The 16,778-nt window shown below is 43.0% G+C and overlaps 7 protein-coding genes and 1 non-coding gene across 8 annotated transcripts; 4 read left to right on the forward strand and 4 right to left on the reverse strand. All coding sequences in view use genetic code 12, as the record gives it.

The window, feature by feature from the left end:
- Window positions 1–226: 226 nt before the first annotated feature.
- On the forward strand, window positions 227–299 carry PSN45_002310. Its single transcript has one exon. It is a non-coding gene; the product is annotated as a tRNA-Lys (tRNA).
- A 188-nt stretch (window positions 300–487) lies between these two features.
- On the reverse strand, window positions 488–961 carry PSN45_002311 (uncharacterized protein; the record flags this gene model as incomplete). The annotated part of the gene is made up of 1 exon (XM_006689114.1): window positions 488–961. The coding sequence occupies one exon, from the start codon at window positions 959–961 to the stop codon at window positions 488–490; it is 474 nt and encodes a 157-aa protein (XP_006689177.1).
- A 1,460-nt stretch (window positions 962–2,421) lies between these two features.
- Window positions 2,422–3,342, reverse strand: PIC2 (Cu/Pi carrier; the record flags this gene model as incomplete). Its single annotated transcript, XM_006690115.1, has 1 exon — window positions 2,422–3,342. The coding sequence occupies one exon, from the start codon at window positions 3,340–3,342 to the stop codon at window positions 2,422–2,424; it is 921 nt and encodes a 306-aa protein (XP_006690178.1).
- A 286-nt stretch (window positions 3,343–3,628) lies between these two features.
- On the reverse strand, window positions 3,629–4,165 carry PSN45_002313 (uncharacterized protein; the record flags this gene model as incomplete). The annotated part of the gene is made up of 2 exons (XM_066157837.1): window positions 3,629–3,905; window positions 4,062–4,165. The coding sequence occupies 2 exons, from the start codon at window positions 4,163–4,165 to the stop codon at window positions 3,629–3,631; spliced, it is 381 nt and encodes a 126-aa protein (XP_066013934.1).
- Window positions 4,166–7,715: 3,550 nt separating this feature from the next.
- On the forward strand, window positions 7,716–10,853 carry PSN45_002314 (uncharacterized protein; the record flags this gene model as incomplete). The annotated part of the gene is made up of 2 exons (XM_066157838.1): window positions 7,716–9,087; window positions 9,619–10,853. 2 exons carry the CDS (start codon window positions 7,716–7,718, stop codon window positions 10,851–10,853), a joined length of 2,607 nt encoding a protein of 868 aa, XP_066013935.1.
- A 1,532-nt stretch (window positions 10,854–12,385) lies between these two features.
- On the reverse strand, window positions 12,386–12,874 carry PSN45_002315 (uncharacterized protein; the record flags this gene model as incomplete). The annotated part of the gene is made up of 1 exon (XM_006690113.1): window positions 12,386–12,874. The coding sequence occupies one exon, from the start codon at window positions 12,872–12,874 to the stop codon at window positions 12,386–12,388; it is 489 nt and encodes a 162-aa protein (XP_006690176.1).
- A 285-nt stretch (window positions 12,875–13,159) lies between these two features.
- On the forward strand, window positions 13,160–14,275 carry PSN45_002316 (uncharacterized protein; the record flags this gene model as incomplete). Its single annotated transcript, XM_006689112.2, has 1 exon — window positions 13,160–14,275. One exon carries the CDS (start codon window positions 13,160–13,162, stop codon window positions 14,273–14,275), a length of 1,116 nt encoding a protein of 371 aa, XP_006689175.1.
- Window positions 14,276–14,409: 134 nt separating this feature from the next.
- PSN45_002317 (thioredoxin) lies at window positions 14,410–16,680 on the forward strand (the record flags this gene model as incomplete). The annotated part of the gene is made up of 1 exon (XM_006689111.2): window positions 14,410–16,680. The coding sequence occupies one exon, from the start codon at window positions 14,410–14,412 to the stop codon at window positions 16,678–16,680; it is 2,271 nt and encodes a 756-aa protein (XP_006689174.2).
- Window positions 16,681–16,778: the final 98 nt, after the last annotated feature.

A 16,778-nucleotide genomic window follows, 5' to 3' on the forward strand; every position in this document is an offset into this window, starting at 1 on the left:
TTTTGCATTGTATTTGGTTGGATGTATTTTTATAATTAAATAATGAACAAATGAGATCATCGACGAGGCTCCAATACAGTTATGTTTAACACGCCTAAAATTTATTGAAAGATTTGATGATAGTTCGGGGGAACGAAAAGAATCATAGAGGTATTAGGTGGTATGCCAAACTCTTGATGGACATTCCCCCAGATGAACATGCCAAGATTCTTTATAGCAGCGAAGAGCCTGGCTAGCTCAATCGGTAGAGCATTTGACTCTTAATCAAAAGGTTGCGGGTTCGATCCCCGCGTCGGGCTGGCTCTTCTATTTTTTTGGTTGGCTCGCATCTCTCACCCCTAAAAAGAATGTGTGCATCATTGCTCGATGTAGATTTGTTGGATCAATTTCTAGTTATTATTGGTAGTGTCCTCGAAAAAAGTCTCTAAAGCTCTACGTACCACTTGTTCATCCGCCGTCTTACACACCCAGTGCATTAATAAATATCCTAAATGTCGCTATAATAATTTAATTTCATCCGTTGTAATAAGAAGTAAAATAGCACCGTGCCAAATGCCACCATCAGAAGCACCACTAACGTGATTCTTTCAACACGCCGCTTCCAAAGCTTGTTTTTCTTTCTCTGTCGAGCCAATGTCGCTCGTTCTCGTTTTAACTGCTCTTTACGCTTATCTGCTTCTTGGAACTGAGCCCGAGCAGTTTTATACGGACGATGCTCCCACGGAACCAAGTCCCCCACAAAGTATGGCTGTAGCATGTCAAGAGCATAGTCAGAATGTGCCACGTCATCAAATGCTTCTGTGGCATCAACTCCTCCACAATCAATCATAACTTCAATTCCTCCCGGATGGAGCTCAATGAAGTTGGTGAGATCATAAACCTTGTTGTACACAATCATCCACAAGTCCTTGGGCTGGCAGTGGGCTTTTACCTGTTCACAGGTATACGACGGTCGGGACATGCCGGTATTGGTGGTATAGTTTTTACTAGTCATCGGGTGGTCAAAAGTCGGTGAATCATGCAAATAAGGCAGAATAAAGGGGCGCCTATGGATATGCAAAGTAAGGATATTAGGGCGTATTGACTGGAATGTGATGGGTCCCGATGTAAATATAAATAATGGTAATTGATTCCAACCAAGGAAAAAGCTAATAACAAAGCGAGTGAAAACCTAAAAGTGCGATCGGTTGGGCATACATCTGCTTCAGGCGCGCGGAACCCTCCCGCTGATTTAAGAACTTTTTGGACACTGATTCACTGTTTCCGAGTCATTTCACTTCCACACCAATGCATCGCTCATCCACCGCCTTGCCTTCGTCGAAGAAGACCCACTCAGAGAGACACAAACAGATCCTCAAACAGCTCTTGAAAGAGGATGATAATCGCGTGTGTGTCGACTGTAAGACGTCGGCTCACCCTAGGTGGGCATCTTGGAACTTGGGATGTTTTATATGTATCCGATGCTCAGGAATCCACAGAAGCATGGGCGTCCATATATCCAAGGTTAAGAGTGTGGACCTAGATGCTTGGACCGATGAACAGGTGGAGCTGATGGTTAGATGGGGGAACAAACGCTGTAATTTGTTCTGGGAATCGAAGTTGCCTGAGGGCTACGTTCCTGACCAGCTGAAGATTGAAAACTTCATAAGAACAAAGTACGATATGCGTAAGTGGGCTGCATCTGCAACGGTGCCCGACCCCCTGACGCTCGGAGGAGGAGGCACCACCCCGACCACCACCACTTCTTCCACCCTTCCGCATTCGAAGTCGGTCCAACCATCACACAACTTGCTAGATGACGACTTTGGTCTGTTCACATCGGCCTCGGTTTCTACTCCAGGGTCGGTTTCTGCTCCGTCGGTGATCAAAAGCACCACTTCAAAACACCCGCCAGTGCCTCCAAAACCATCCTCGCCTATTGTGGCCTCTCCTCAGTCGACTGGCGGCAGCATGTCCGGACGCCCAGACTTGAAAAAATCCATTTTGTCATTGTACTCATCTCCCTCATCGCTGAACTCCAGTTTTGTACAGCCGCAACAACCACAATATTATCAACAACGTCAACAAACTCCCCAACACACGCCGCCTAAGCAGGTTGACTTAGCCACCTCCTTGCAAGGATTGTCTTTCGGAGGCCCTGCTTCGGCTGCTTCTTCTCGCACCTCCACCAACTCTCTGTCACTGGCTGCACAATCGACACCTTCTACCCAAGCGCCAGCCGGCTGGAATAACGAGTGGTCAGATATGAGCTCAAACACCCAACCTCCTAGCAACAAAATCCGTACCGACGTCTTAGACGATGACCTTTTTAAGAACGTGTGGAAGTAACCAATAGAAACGGCACATTTGGGCCTATTTGGGTCTATGGCCTTTACTCACATTTGAGTGACATCTTTATTAATACACACCAATTCTAAATATTTAGTGTCCTCCGGTTGTTGGTAAACCAATAGACACTTTGAACGAGTCGTAGATCAACCACTGGAACCCAGTCAATGTTCCGATCATGGCAATTCTCACGGGTAACCCGTTCCAGAGCCCACCAAACCCAATCTTTGAATAGATTCTCAGAACTGCTTGTCCCACCGACTCGGTTGGCTTCTTCTCCGAGTTGATCTTCGACACCATCACGTCGGCAGGGTGTGATACAATAGCACAGAAAATACCGGCAATGTAACCTCCCAAAAACGACACTCCGGTTTGTTGGACTGGAGTATAAGAAGACACCGGTTTACCCAAATATAAGTATATCTGTTCAACCGTCTTCTCAAAACTGGCAAACTTCACCATGGTGTAAGGGATTTGTCTGAACCACAAAGGCGTCAATCCTTTGTACAACCCGGCAATTCCTTCGGCAGCAGTGATTTTCTTCCAGCCATCTACAACCGAAGTAGCGTACGGTGGAATGGTGGTTTGGGTCTTAACCTTGATGGTTTCAAATGGACACAACGCAATATCGGCAATGAACTCTGCCAGAGCAGATGCTGCCAAATACACCCCGGTCTTATACTTATCGGCATACTCTTTTCCCACCACGTCGGAGTAGGTCTTCTTAAAGTATTCGTAGAACCCGTACTTTCCGGCTCCTTGAAACGAGTAGCCCACAAACGTAGCACCAACCCCGGTGAAAATAGAGTCTCCTTTGGTTCTGAGGATCGTCTTCCAACCTTGCACGTTCGAGGTGTACAAACTAGAATCCACTTGACGACGGCATTTAACAAGGTCCAAGGGGGTCACAGCAGAGTGGGTGGGACCACAAGCAATGAGACCACCAATTGCACCAGCGGCGTAGTACTCCTTGCTGTACAACTGAATTCCTGGTTTCTTTCCAATATCTGACATGATCAATTCGTGTTTAGGAAAACAAAAAAAAGGGATTCCTTAAACTTTTATATTAAATTGCTGCCGATCCTGCCGCAGTGGTTGCGAAAATTTGATATCGGCGATAACCACCGAGCGTGCTGAAATAACGATGGCAAGGGGAAATAGGATCCTAAAAATCCGGCAAAAATTGCTATTATGTTCTGCTTCTCCGTGTGAATCTGCCTACTAAATCTTGAACAAAGAAATAGTTAATGCTATCAAATATCTAGTTTGGGTGAAATTTGCGATTTTTATATTAAAACAATTAATCATTTAACTTGGTTACTTCCGCATTTCCATCTAGAGTCGTGAGTTTGTACGAGAAATCAGTGATAGTCATAGGAACATTACCGTTTTCGTCAAATTCACTCCAATCATTACCTCGGAGGTCCACACCGTCTATTACCTTTCCTTTCATAGTTTTGCACTGAAACTGGTCCTCAAGGGAAAAGTCAATTATGATACACCCGTGGGTATGCACATCAAGAATAGGAACAAAGGTATCGTGTTCGGAGTCTTGTAAGGTCAAAGATTGCTCGGTTCTTTTTAAAATAATGAAAAGGACTCTGCGGCAGTCCTTACACTTAATGGAGAAATTCACTACCCGTGTGGGCTTGTTTACATAAAGCTGTACGTGTTCTGTGTCAAAACGATTGACCATAATCTGTTTCGGGTGTCTGAATTTGCAAGCTTTACACTCTATGGTGAACCCATAGTCATGAGGGTAATCTTCGTTATCGACGGGCTCAACGTCGGTACAATTCTCCAAGTTGGCCTTGATGCTTAGGACAGTAGTTCTCATGGTTATTGAGTGATGGAATATAGGATTTGCACTTCAGTATATATAGACATTTTCGCAGCCAGGCGCCAGCCGAATAACTGAGTCACTCGGTAAAAAGGCCCAAACAGGAAAGCGGGAATAAGACTCACGCGCGGTGAACAGAGCCTGGCATCGTAGGGCACCAGCAACAAAGTGAGGGTGCACAAAAATGCCATCGCACTACGCCTGGATAGACCAATCTCGCACCCCTAAATGTATTTAGTTAATTTATTAGACATGATCAGCCATGTGCCTTGGTGAAGTTTTCCAAGCATTGGGCTGGTTAGATTGGAACCTAATATCAGTATTATGTCCCTAAAAGTCTAATATCTACTGAACGACAACTAGGTAAATTTCCTTCTTTTTTGCAGCCACTTTCGTACAGAAACGTACCTGTATCGTTTCCCAGTAGGAAGCTTTAATACATACCATAGCTCATTGGCCCTTCATTATACTTTTCTATATACGTATTTACTAACTATTAATTAGTACTATTAGAATGACATCGATCAAACAAAAGTGGTCTTCGGCTGGAAGATTTAGGTTTAGACGTCCAGATGAAATGGAATCCTTGAACCTTTGTTTCACAATTCCTATCTTATCCAAACTTTCGATTCATTAATTAGATAGAAATATCATTACAGTAAAATTTTCAGATTCAGTGGTGAGGATGCTTTTACTCTTCTCTTTGTGATGATACGATCGCGAACCCCGTTGGTTTTGATAAGTATCGGTCCTGGCACTATGTTCTCTATATATCGATTACTCGAGGGAAATCAAGAGTTATTAGCATATTTATGCTATGATTGTTATTCCAACTTGAGGGGGACCCTGATAGGAGACACTAAATCAAATCGTATGCTTGTACTAGAGGAGCTAGAAATTAATGAAACGGTGAGATTATCTATGTCACTGAACTTCTTGCTTTGGAAGCCTTACAATCTCCTTTATTCAGTGTAGTTCTCATATTTAATTTTTGCACTCCCTTTTCTTGAGCCTTCTTACCTGATCTCCCTCAACTCCTAATTTGCAGCAAATATTCAAGACATATCATAGGTCAACGGGCCTTGTCACTTTCTTCACAAATAGTTTGCTGGTTGCTTGAGTGTTCAGCATACTTTACGTCAGCATACTTTACGAAGGGGTGTGTAACTTTGTCTTACACCACGGAGAAAATATTCTAGCTCATACACATTCAGAAACCTGTGTTCTACCGACTCATCCCTTTGTAGCTAGTTCCAGTTTGCATTCGAGTGCCTATGACCAAAATTTAGAGAAACATGTGTTATCATTCTACATGATCGCTCGGATTTAACATGCCAAAGATTTTCCAATGGAAGCACTGGTAATAACCAGATACAGAACGAATGTTATACGTCCTCAGTCTTCTTGGTTTGTCAAATGCGAAGGAGGTTAGGGAGTTATCTAGAAAGAAAAAACAGTCACAGTCAAGTTGGATACTGGCGTCTTCCAATGAAAGAACGGAATGTTTTCCCACTTTCTTTTTGATACTTTCTGATTACATTGTCCATTCATGCACAAGGCCGGCCCCAGTTATAGTGCTTGCATAAGCTCGCACTAGACAGACGCGGTGCATCTTCTTATATGCCATACAATATCCGAAAATTATTAGGTAACAAAGTGCCATTTCAACGCCTTGGAAAACGTAAGCCTGAAGGGGTTTTGGATTACCACAATACGTCATAATGGAAGATATCCTCTTATCATAATGAATATTAATTTTCCAAGTACCCTCCAAGGATCTTCAAATTACAAATACCTGTTCCTTGCCTGGGGGATTCAAAGCTCCGTCCACAAGTCACTCAGGTTTTGTATCCCTTGAGGTACCATCCTGACGGAATGTTACGGAATCTTCGGCATAGGTGTTGAGGAATTTTTAGTAGACAAGAAAAATATCTTGTCAACAAGACTCAAATAAAAAAGAGTACATATAAGTTAGGTTGCGAAACTTCCCAAAACGGGAGAAACAACCAGATTATTTTCCTGGGTATCTAAAAATGGGACAGCCTTTCAAGTATATCACCTTTAATTGGTATTATGTTAGTATGAGATGAGATCAAAAGAAGACCAAAAGGAGACCAAAAGGAGACCAACGGTGCCTACTCATTAATTTTGTCTGATTGTGCGATTTCACAATGCACATACATACACCTCGATAAAAACTCAAGTGACGCTCAGCTATGGTGCTCGTTCAACAAAGCTAGCCTCAATCACTGGCCTAAGCATCAAATATTTATGGGTTGTCTTGATGGTATTCCTGTTTGGTAGATACGAAAGTAGCAGAAGCAAAAAACCCATTGGTGTTTGAGAACAAGACACGCAGATACGACAAATGATGATATATTAAACAATATGACGACATTACCTCTTTGAGCACTCGGTCCAGCTCGACAGTGTCCCAAAGTCATGACATTTTGGGGTGATAAACAATGTCTATTGTCCAATTGCCTGAATAGTCCAATCGACTTATTATCCGTTAGACCAGCAGTGGCCCAAACCAAAATCTGCAGATGCTTTGTGCGGTATTCTCGGATCGGGAAACTGTTTGAATATGTAAATTATCATCGTTATCATTTCCATTCCATTTCTGACTGATGTTTTTCTGAATCCCTGTCTTTATTTGCAACACCTGTGGGACAAAACTGCCAATGAACTTTTGAGTGGTCCTGATCTAAGAAGTGGGAAATTGCTGGTGAAGTCTTATACAGTTCTTGTCCAATGAAAATCTTAAAATTACGGACTCAGATTCTTTCTCGAGTGTTTCTAACTATAAACTGCTTAGGTAAACCAAGTTTGGGTACGAAAACGAAATGGATCTGATTGGGAACAACTGAGGGGCTCTAAAATAAGCTAATTGTCTATTCTCAAGCTTTTATGGTTGGCATAATCCAACTTACCCTTTTAAGGTCCCTTGTGGACAATAGCAGGATGCGGATACTATGTTGATTACTCTAGTCAGCCTTTTTACCAGCCCCTATTCCAAATATAGTATTTCTTTGTTAATCCAAGTACAATAGGACAGCATTTCAATACTGTATTTAGGAGCTCTTTGGTAGTTTCGCTCTTCCTTTTCTTATTCTGAACTCTCTCAATTACCTGAGTAGGACACCTTGTCTTCTTCAGAGGAGTATATTGTGGCACAACTTTTATTGTCTTTCCTTTAACGGCTCAAGAATCCCTCATTTTTAATCATGTATATTATATGCTTACAGAACTAGAAGGTATTGGAATTTGGAACCATCTTTATTTCATTATTTTTACAAATGAAGGCACATTTGAGGCAAGCAATCTTCAAAACTAGGAAATTACTTTGTACGAGTAGCATTCACTTGACATGCTTAATTGTCAGCTAAAGAGTATATGAAATGCTCTTTCTGGTATCGTTTACTTTCAGCAACCTATCGGTACCAACTAGTAGTATTTGGTTCATTCTGGGAGATGATGTAAATACTGGGATGATAAAATGTTATAAGTAGAAGATCTTCCGACAGTAAAAAACAATACAAAAACGATGAAATTACAATATTGTATACCGCTTTTATTCTTCGTCTTCAAGGTTATAGCCAGTAGTTGTACTCCCTACAATATTCTGGATGGACTTCGAGTGGATTATTACGACAACTTGAAGAATAGAACAGAAGTATTAAGTGGAAGTACAAATGATACAGCCGCACTTGAAGCTTACGTTAAGACGATAGATGGGTTGACGCCTGATGATACTGTTTATGGTGTTACTAACATTAACTTCACAATTTTGTCTAACGGAAAGGTTATTTATCCTGTTTACGGGAGAAATACAACAATTAATAATTTTGGATTGAAGCTCTCGGGATATTTTTATGCCCCTACGTCAGGAACATATACAGTTACATTAGGTCGCATTGATGATGCATTTAGTATCAATCTTCAAGAAGCTACAGATTGTTGTACTCCTCCTCAAGATAGTGACGGGATTGGCTTTTTTTATAACAATGGAGAGGGCACTAGCTACAACGTAACCTTGGAAGGAGGAGAATACTACCCAATCAAGATGATTTATTATGATAGCCCTGGAACAGGATACCTTCAATTGGGGATCAAGTATCCAGATGGATCTTATCATTCTTCTGATATTGGATGGTATTATAGTGTTGGAGATGACTATGTGTGTTCCACTACAACTATCCCCTACACGGGATCAGTAACGAAGACTATTACTTCAGAGAATTCGAAAAGTTCTTTAGAAGTATTTGTCGAAGTCCCTGAAAGTACAACGACCACTACTGAGCCATGGACTGGTTCGGTACCCACTACTATTACTATCTACCCAACTAACCCAAGTGATCCTGTGACTGTTGACATCAAGACTCCTGAATCTACTACCACCACCACTGAGGTATGGACAGGTTCGGAACCTACTACTATTACCATCTACCCATCCAATCCAAGTGATCCTGTAACGGTTGAAGTCAAGACTCCAGAATCGACAACCACTACTACCGAAGTATGGACAGGTTCGGAACCTACTACTATTACCATCTACCCATCCAATCCAAGTGATCCTGTAACTCTTGAAGTCAAGACTCCTGAATCGACAACCACCACCACTGAGGTATGGACGGGTTCGGAACCTACTACTATTACCATCTACCCATCCAATCCAAGTGATCCTGTAACGGTTGAAGTCAAGACTCCAGAATCGACAACCACTACTACCGAAGTATGGACGGGTTCGGAACCTACTACTATTACCATCTACCCATCCAATCCAAGTGATCCTGTAACTCTTGAAATCAAGACTCCAGAATCGACAACCACCACCACTAGTCCCGGATCTATTGACACAACCTTCACCTTAACTCCTTCAAATCCAAGTGACCCAGTGACTGTTGTTGTTGAGACAAGTCCAACTTCATCAAGTCCTATTTCTTCAAGTCCTACTTCTCCAAGCCCTACTTCATCGAGTCCTACTTCAAGTGCGCTAAGCCTGTCGTTTCACTGGTTGAATTCAAGTACTCCAATATCATCTTCAAGTACTCGTTCATCCACAGTTCCATTTTCGAGTGTTCCTTCTAGTCCAGTGCCATCTTCGAGTGTTGCTTCACCTTCTAGTCTAGTACCATCTTCAAATGGTGCTTCACCTTCTAGTGCAGTCCCATCTAGTGCAGTCCCATCTAGTGCAGTCCCATCTAGTGCAGTCCCATCTAGTGCAGTCCCATCTAGTGCAGTCCCATCTAGTGCAGTCCCATCTAGTGCAGTCCCATCTAGTGCAGTCCCATCTAGTGCAGTCCCATCTAGTGCAGTCCCATCTAGTGCAGTCCCATCTAGTGTAGCACTTTCTAGTCCAGCACGAATTAGTTCAGAACCTTCAGGAAGTGTTGTCACTATTACCACCCCATGGACTGGCTCTGTTACATCAACTTATACTACCACAGGAACTGATGGTAAAACAACTGTTGTTATCGATACACCGGTACCTACCATCACTACTCCATGGACTGGCTCTGTTACATCAACTTATACCACAACTGGAACTGATGGTAAACCAACTGCCGTTGTTGAAACACCTGCTTCTGTCTTCACCATTACCACCCCATGGACTGGCTCTGTTACATCAACTTATACTACCACAGGAACTGATGGTAAAACAACTGTTGTTATCGATACACCGGTACCTACCATCACTACCCCATGGACTGGCTCTGTTACTTCAACTTACACAACAACTGGAACCGATGGTAAACCAACTGCAGTTGTTGAAACACCTGCTTCTGTTTTCACCATTACTACCCCTTGGACCGGTTCTGTTACATCCACTTACACTACTACAGGACCAGATGGTAAACCAACTGTTGTTATCGATACACCGGTACCTACCATCACTACCCCATGGACTGGCTCTGTTACTTCAACTTACACAACAACTGGAACCGATGGTAAACCAACTGCAGTTGTTGAGACTCCAGTAGCACACACAACTACTCCATGGACTGGTTCATTCACTTCAACCTATACCACAACTGGGACCGATGGTAAGCCAACTGTAGTTGTCGAAACTCCAGAACCAACTATCACTACCCCATGGACCGGTTCAACTACATCCACTTATACAACAACCGGAGCCGATGGTAAACCAACTGTGGTCGTTGAAACTCCAGAGCCTCACGTCACTATTCCATGGACTGGTTCATTCACTTCAACTTATACCACGACTGGTGTGGATGGTCAACCAACCGTGGTTGTCGAAACACCAGTACCAGTTGTCACCGAAAAAGATGTAACCACTGTCATCTTGCCATGTACCTGCAAGGAGCCTTCTACTACCACAACAACTGGTGATAATGGTAAGCAGACGGTTGTCTGTAACATCCCACACTCATTAGTGTCCACTGTGGTGGTCACCGAGCCATGTACTAATAATGCTGGAGATGTTACCGTTACGACCTATACAACGTTCACTGTCGCTGCTGCCGTGACTGCTAACCCTGCTGAAACCGTTGCTCCAACTGGTGCTAAAGGTAGTGGTTCTGGAGCTGCACCTGAAGCAGCTTCTGCCGGCAATGGCTCTGACACTTCACCACAAGAAGTCTCTACTTACGAGGCTATGAGTTCAAAGAACACATACACATTCTTGGCTGTGTTATCTGCACTTTTGTGGATATCATTTTGAATCAATCCAATGGAACCTGGGCGCGATTCTTATATTCTAATTTTGACAGAATGTCCTTAGTGAGTAACATTTGATTAGCTTTATCAGTGTTTGGACTTTTATATATTCTCAACGATTTTTCTTTCGCTTGCCATCATTTGGTACTATATTAATAAATGTTTTGTGGTGTAAGCAATTTGCTACGAAAATGATCGTGGGTGCCTTTAGGAGTAAAGTGATATGAACAATTGGCCTGCAAAATTTCGCGAGCATTCGCAGCTATCAATACCTGACTTTTAAATAATACTTTTTATAGCAGAAGATTACTGTAGTACGCAAAACTCACGTCTGTGTTTATGTGAGCTTTGAGTTTCCGAACATTTGAAAGTACATTGTAGAAAGTAACGTATACGTACAGTGCACTATAAAGTTTGAAAATATGGGTGGTTTGCTAGAGTATTAAGGGTCATGGGACCAAAGGAGTTACTTAAGATATTAGAACTTAAAATCACAACATTCTGGTGAAAGCTTGTTAGTTTATACAACTAATCTAACAGTAGCTGGTAAATAGAGAAAATAGCAGTACCCTTGCTCCATTTCACTTCTCGTGTTCCTAGAAAGAAGAATAGTGTTCTTTAAGTTTCGGTTGCCATATTCAGCGCGAGCCCTGCATGCTGAAATTCATCGATTTTGCAACCTCGCTTGAAGTCAATTTAGATATACCTCTGATTGCCCTCTATTCCTACTTCATCAACTATAAACAACAACTTACAGCTGGTATGGAAAATGCATGCAAAATGCACGTTTCGGAACAATATCAATGACTTGGTGCTCCGCTCCTCCTCGATATTTCCAATCTCTGAAGACTTTGAAATTTGTCACAGAGGTGTTGCGTAAAGTTTGACTACAGCGAGAGTTCCATGCTCCTAACTGCAAACTGAAAATTCATGAGCCAATAATATGAACAAGAAAAACCGATATTGTTGCCTTTAAAGGACATATTGCCGTCTTCCTGTACAGCAAAATATTAATCAGTAGATATGGCTTTCTTTAAGAAATAGTCAAGGTCCTTGTGAATGTTCCAGAGTTGATCCCAATCACCCAATCAAATACTATGTGAGTTATATTTATGAGAGAGTTAATAGTGGTGATATTGCTGATCTCTATATTCTGTATCAGTGAGGTGGCTGCTGCTGTTGCACCAAATTCTGGAATCGAGGAATTTACTTTGGCTGCGAGGACAACTTTTTAAAACAGTTTGGAAGAAGCTACACTTCTACAATTCTAGCATTGTCAAGTAATAGTATACTGTTATGAAGATCCTTTTTCATTCAAATCTGAAGACTAAAAAGGCATTGTTCCTCTACTCATAACACAAACCAAGTATTTGCACAGAAAACCTCGGAAACCATGGTTTTGATTAAGATGAATGAAGTAGGTGATACCATAATAATCTAAAAGCTACTCATTCAGACTACAGCTTCCAACTCAAAAAGCCTCAATTCCCTAGATTACTCTGCATGCTGTCACTTTTTACCTCTATTCACTATAAACTACAAACGCACTATGCTCCACAGAATCTCGGTGACGCTCACCTCCTCACCAGCGTTATCGTCGTAGTCGTACCATTCTCCCTCCGAGAGATCTATCTCCGTGAACTTAGTAGGCGAATCCTCTCCCTCACAAGCAAAAAAGCCATCGGGAATAAATTCATTGAAATCAAGTCCTCTAGCATCGATCGTCAAAATCGTAACGGGTTTCCCATTTGTGTCAGGTGTACAAACAGTTCCGGTGGGTTCAATGGCGGCAGAGTGCTCTGATTTGCACAGCTTACACCGGAACACAAAACTGGCTTCTCCTCTGGAGCCTGATATTTCGTGGGTCTCAAATCGGTTGATGGTCACTGGTTTGGCATGGACTTCCCGGCACTTTGTACACTCTATCGTGAAAGTATATTCAAAAGGCGACTCAGGCGTGTCTTGCGGATGGAGTCCCGTGACGCCAGCGAGTTCAGCAGTGATTTTTAATGCAAATTTCACCATTAGCTAACTGGTACAACGAGGCAAATTGGGTTTTTGTACGACCTTCTCTGACTCGCGCGCTCGCTCGCTCGCTGCTGCCATTTGTATCCGATCCCAATCAAATGTTTTCTCAGGACCTGTTAACCGGCTTATTCGAAAAACTTAAAAATCCGCCCATTTCAAGGACTATATACTCCTTCTAGCACAAACCCCAGTCCTTGAAATATAGGATCTCTTTTTTGTTCCCTTCTCCCGCGTGGCTTGTGAGACTTTCACTTGATTGCTTACTAACTGGCACTTTTGCAAATGCAATCAACACCAATACGAACAGATACAGAGAATGATGTCTCCGGTCACAAAGACTTCTCAGACGTGGTACAAGGTGAGGATTACGAAATACGGCAGTCGGTCGAGGCCATCTTTCCGGTGAAGCATAAGATTCAAGCTCTTGGAGATTATAAACCTCCCACGGTGATGAGCAAACTATCAGCAAACCAATTGGTAATGATAGCGGGCGCCTCGTCCGGGTTCCTCGCGGGGGTGGCGGTCTGCCCGTTGGATGTGGCCAAGACCCGGGCCCAGGCTCAAGGTGCCTTTGGGAATCAGAAGACCCAGATAATGAGAGGATACGTGGATACCTTCAGAACCATTGTGCGAGATGAAGGATTCAAGGGACTTTACCGAGGCGTGGTTCCCATAACCGTGGGATATCTCCCCACATGGATGATCTACTTTACTGCATACGAAAGAGCCAAAGACTTCTATGGCCACTTTTTGAAGGAGAACTTTGGTATCAACGCAACCGGAGTCTCCCACTTTTTCTCGGCTATAACGGCAGGACTGGCTTCGTCGATTGCCGTGAATCCCATTTGGGTGGTCAAGACCAGACTAATGATCCAACGGGGGAACCACCAAGCAGCATCCCCAAATGGCACCTACTACACCGGAACCATTGATGCGTTTCGCAAAATGTACCGCCAAGAGGGATTACGGGTGTTCTACAGCGGACTTGTGCCTTCATTGTTTGGACTTCTTCACGTGGGGATCCATTTCCCGGTCTACGAATACTTGAAGGAAGTGTTGGGATGTAATAACAAGGACCCTCACAGAATGGCATCTGAGGGCACTTTACTCAAGCTTATCTTCTCATCAACTGTTTCTAAAACCACTGCCAGCACCATCACATACCCCCACGAGATTCTCCGGACACGGCTCCAGGTCCAGGACGTGTCGCTGGAGAACCCGAGGAAGAAGCAACCGTTGAAGCAGATCATCCAGACGATTTATGCCAAAGAGGGACTTCGAGGATTTTATGCTGGGTATGGCATCAACTTGGTGCGGACGTTACCGGCCAGTGCAGTGACGTTGGTGAGTTTTGAGTATTTCAAAACGTATTTATTAGAGATAAACGGCTACGCATAACGAGGTATTCATTAGAGATTAATCGGTATGTGTAACCCTGAGATATTATTAGCATGTGTATAGCATTTGTGTAGCATTTAAAGTTATTTTTCAATCCCGCACTTTGTATTTTGATTCGCAAGACTAATCATCATATGAGGTTTCATATTACCGGGGTGATTGTGGTATTGGGAGCGAGTGCGCTTGGCCGTGCGGCCCAGCCGGTTGAATTCAACCCCGTGGTAGCAGACCACGGTGATTCTGGAAGCCAACCAGTCAAAGATGGTGTTGGTTCGGTGGCGGGCACTGACCACGTTAACTCCAACCAACTCCAAACCAAGAATGCAAAACTCATGGATGAGTCGACATCCGAAGAAGTTGAGCTTCCTGAAGAGTTGAACATGGATGCTTTCGACAAAGTGACGGCTGAACACCTCTCTTTTGTCGAATTCTTTTCTCCATATTGTAGCCACTGTAAGCAGTTGGCACCAAAATGGGAACAGACTTACAAAGAATTCCGCCAGGAATTGACGGAATTGGAGGTTCAAATGAGACAAGTCAACTGTGTTGAAAGTGCTGATTTGTGTGAAAGAGAAGAGGTGTTTGCATATCCAAACTTGAGAATCTATGCTCCAATCCACGATCGTCAAACTGGCTTGAAGACGGGGAAACTGAAGTTCGTGACATCTTACCCCCGGTCATTGGTTAGGACTCCCGAGAACTTCAAGAAGTTTGTGAAGAACGCAGTGGCCGAGTATTCAAGTGGTGCTATCGACTTGCCTAGTGCTTCCAAAGAACTCGACTTAGACAATGTTCTCAAGTACATTGCTGGGGATGTCCAGCAACCCGAGTTCGTGATGTTTCATCCAGGAACAGAGAAGCAGTGGAAGGTTAGTGACACCACGGGCAAATCAGCATTCGCCAAAGGTTGCTACGATTGTATGGATAACAAGCAGATATGGGACAAACTCTCGAACCAAGTCTTAACTACGGTTGGCACTAGCCATTTCAGTTGCGGGTCGAACAAGGAATTGTGTGCAAAGCTTGGGTTTGAGAAGTTGGCAGACAGTAAAACTGCATCTCCGGAGTTTGTGATGTTTTTACCAAAAGCCACTGGCACCATCAGGTTTGATTTTAAGGGTTTTATAACATTGGAGGCGTTGAAAAAGTTTGCTAGTGATCTCTATGAAAACCACAAGTTTGAAATTGTGTCTGCAAAGACATTGTCTGAGATCATGGAGTTTAGGAAAAGCTTACCTAATGAGCCTTTGTACTCCTACTACCCACTCCAAAACAAAGTGTCGATTGTTTTCTATTATGATCCTAAAACAGTTGCTGCTGAGGATAAAGATATCTTGCCTTACTTGTTGGACTTTGCCACCTACTCACCTTTCAACATGTACATTTATACTACAAAGAGTGACAAGTTTGAAAGAGCCATTGGAAGTCAGGCTCAGAATATGGTGAACTTTATCAACTTTGATGAAAAGGAGGACAAAAAGACGTTCAACAAGGCCATGCACTTGGCTACTACTTTGACAACCAAACCAACCCTCTTTATCATCAAGGACAATACTTTGTTTACACCTATTTTTCAAAGTTATGCCCCTGAAGACATAAGAAACAAGGATAAAGTGCTTGACTTTGTTGCCAGAAATCAGTTTCCCTTATACCAAGAGTTGACTCCGGAGTTGATGCCCCTTTATTTCGACAAAAAAAATGGCAACAATCAAGACAAGGTTGTTGTGACATTCGTTGATTCGTCAAATCCTCAAAAGACCGATGAGATCTTCTACCAGATATCGTTGGTGGCCCATCAGTACCAATATGTCAAAAACGAGTATTATTTCAACGATATACTTGAAAAAAGAGGACAGAAGGAAGAACGGGTGAACGAATTGAAGAAACAAAACGCCGACAGTGTTCAGATCATCAAGGCCATGAGGAAAGAAGTGCCTCATTTGTTTGATACCAACCAAGTTCTTTTCACGTTCATTGATTTGACCACCAACCCCAACCTCGCAGGGTATCACGGATGGAATGTCAACTCCAGAGAGTACGCCGTAGGTGACACTATTGTTGTTACCAAAGACAACACTCATTACTGGGATCAGGATTTGACGGGAGAGCCGTTAAAGACCACACCGGAGGATTTCAGTCTCGTATTGAAGTACCTCTTGGACCCACAACTCGTATCTCACAGAGTTGATCTAAACCTAGTAAACCTCAAGAATTATCTCGTTGGAAGCCCCTACGGGGCCTCGCTACGGTTTATGGATGTTGTACATGAAAGAGGTTTTGCCGGATATTTGATTGTCATTTTGGCGGTGTTTGGTACGGTCCTGGCATACTTGAGATTCAAGAAGAGATCTCGTCGAACCACGAGCTCCATGGGCATCATCGGTAACACTGAAAAACACGACTAGTTCATGAGTGCTCCTAGTTGATATTTCTGTAGTAGCCCAATATCTGTAGCTCTTTAGATTCCAATTCAATAGCTCGTTTATACCCGTTCAGAAGCGGT

The sequence above is a fragment of the Yamadazyma tenuis genome, chromosome 2 (genome assembly GCF_029203305.1).
Source record: "Yamadazyma tenuis chromosome 2, complete sequence".
NCBI classification, from domain to species: domain Eukaryota; kingdom Fungi; phylum Ascomycota; class Pichiomycetes; order Serinales; family Debaryomycetaceae; genus Yamadazyma; species Yamadazyma tenuis.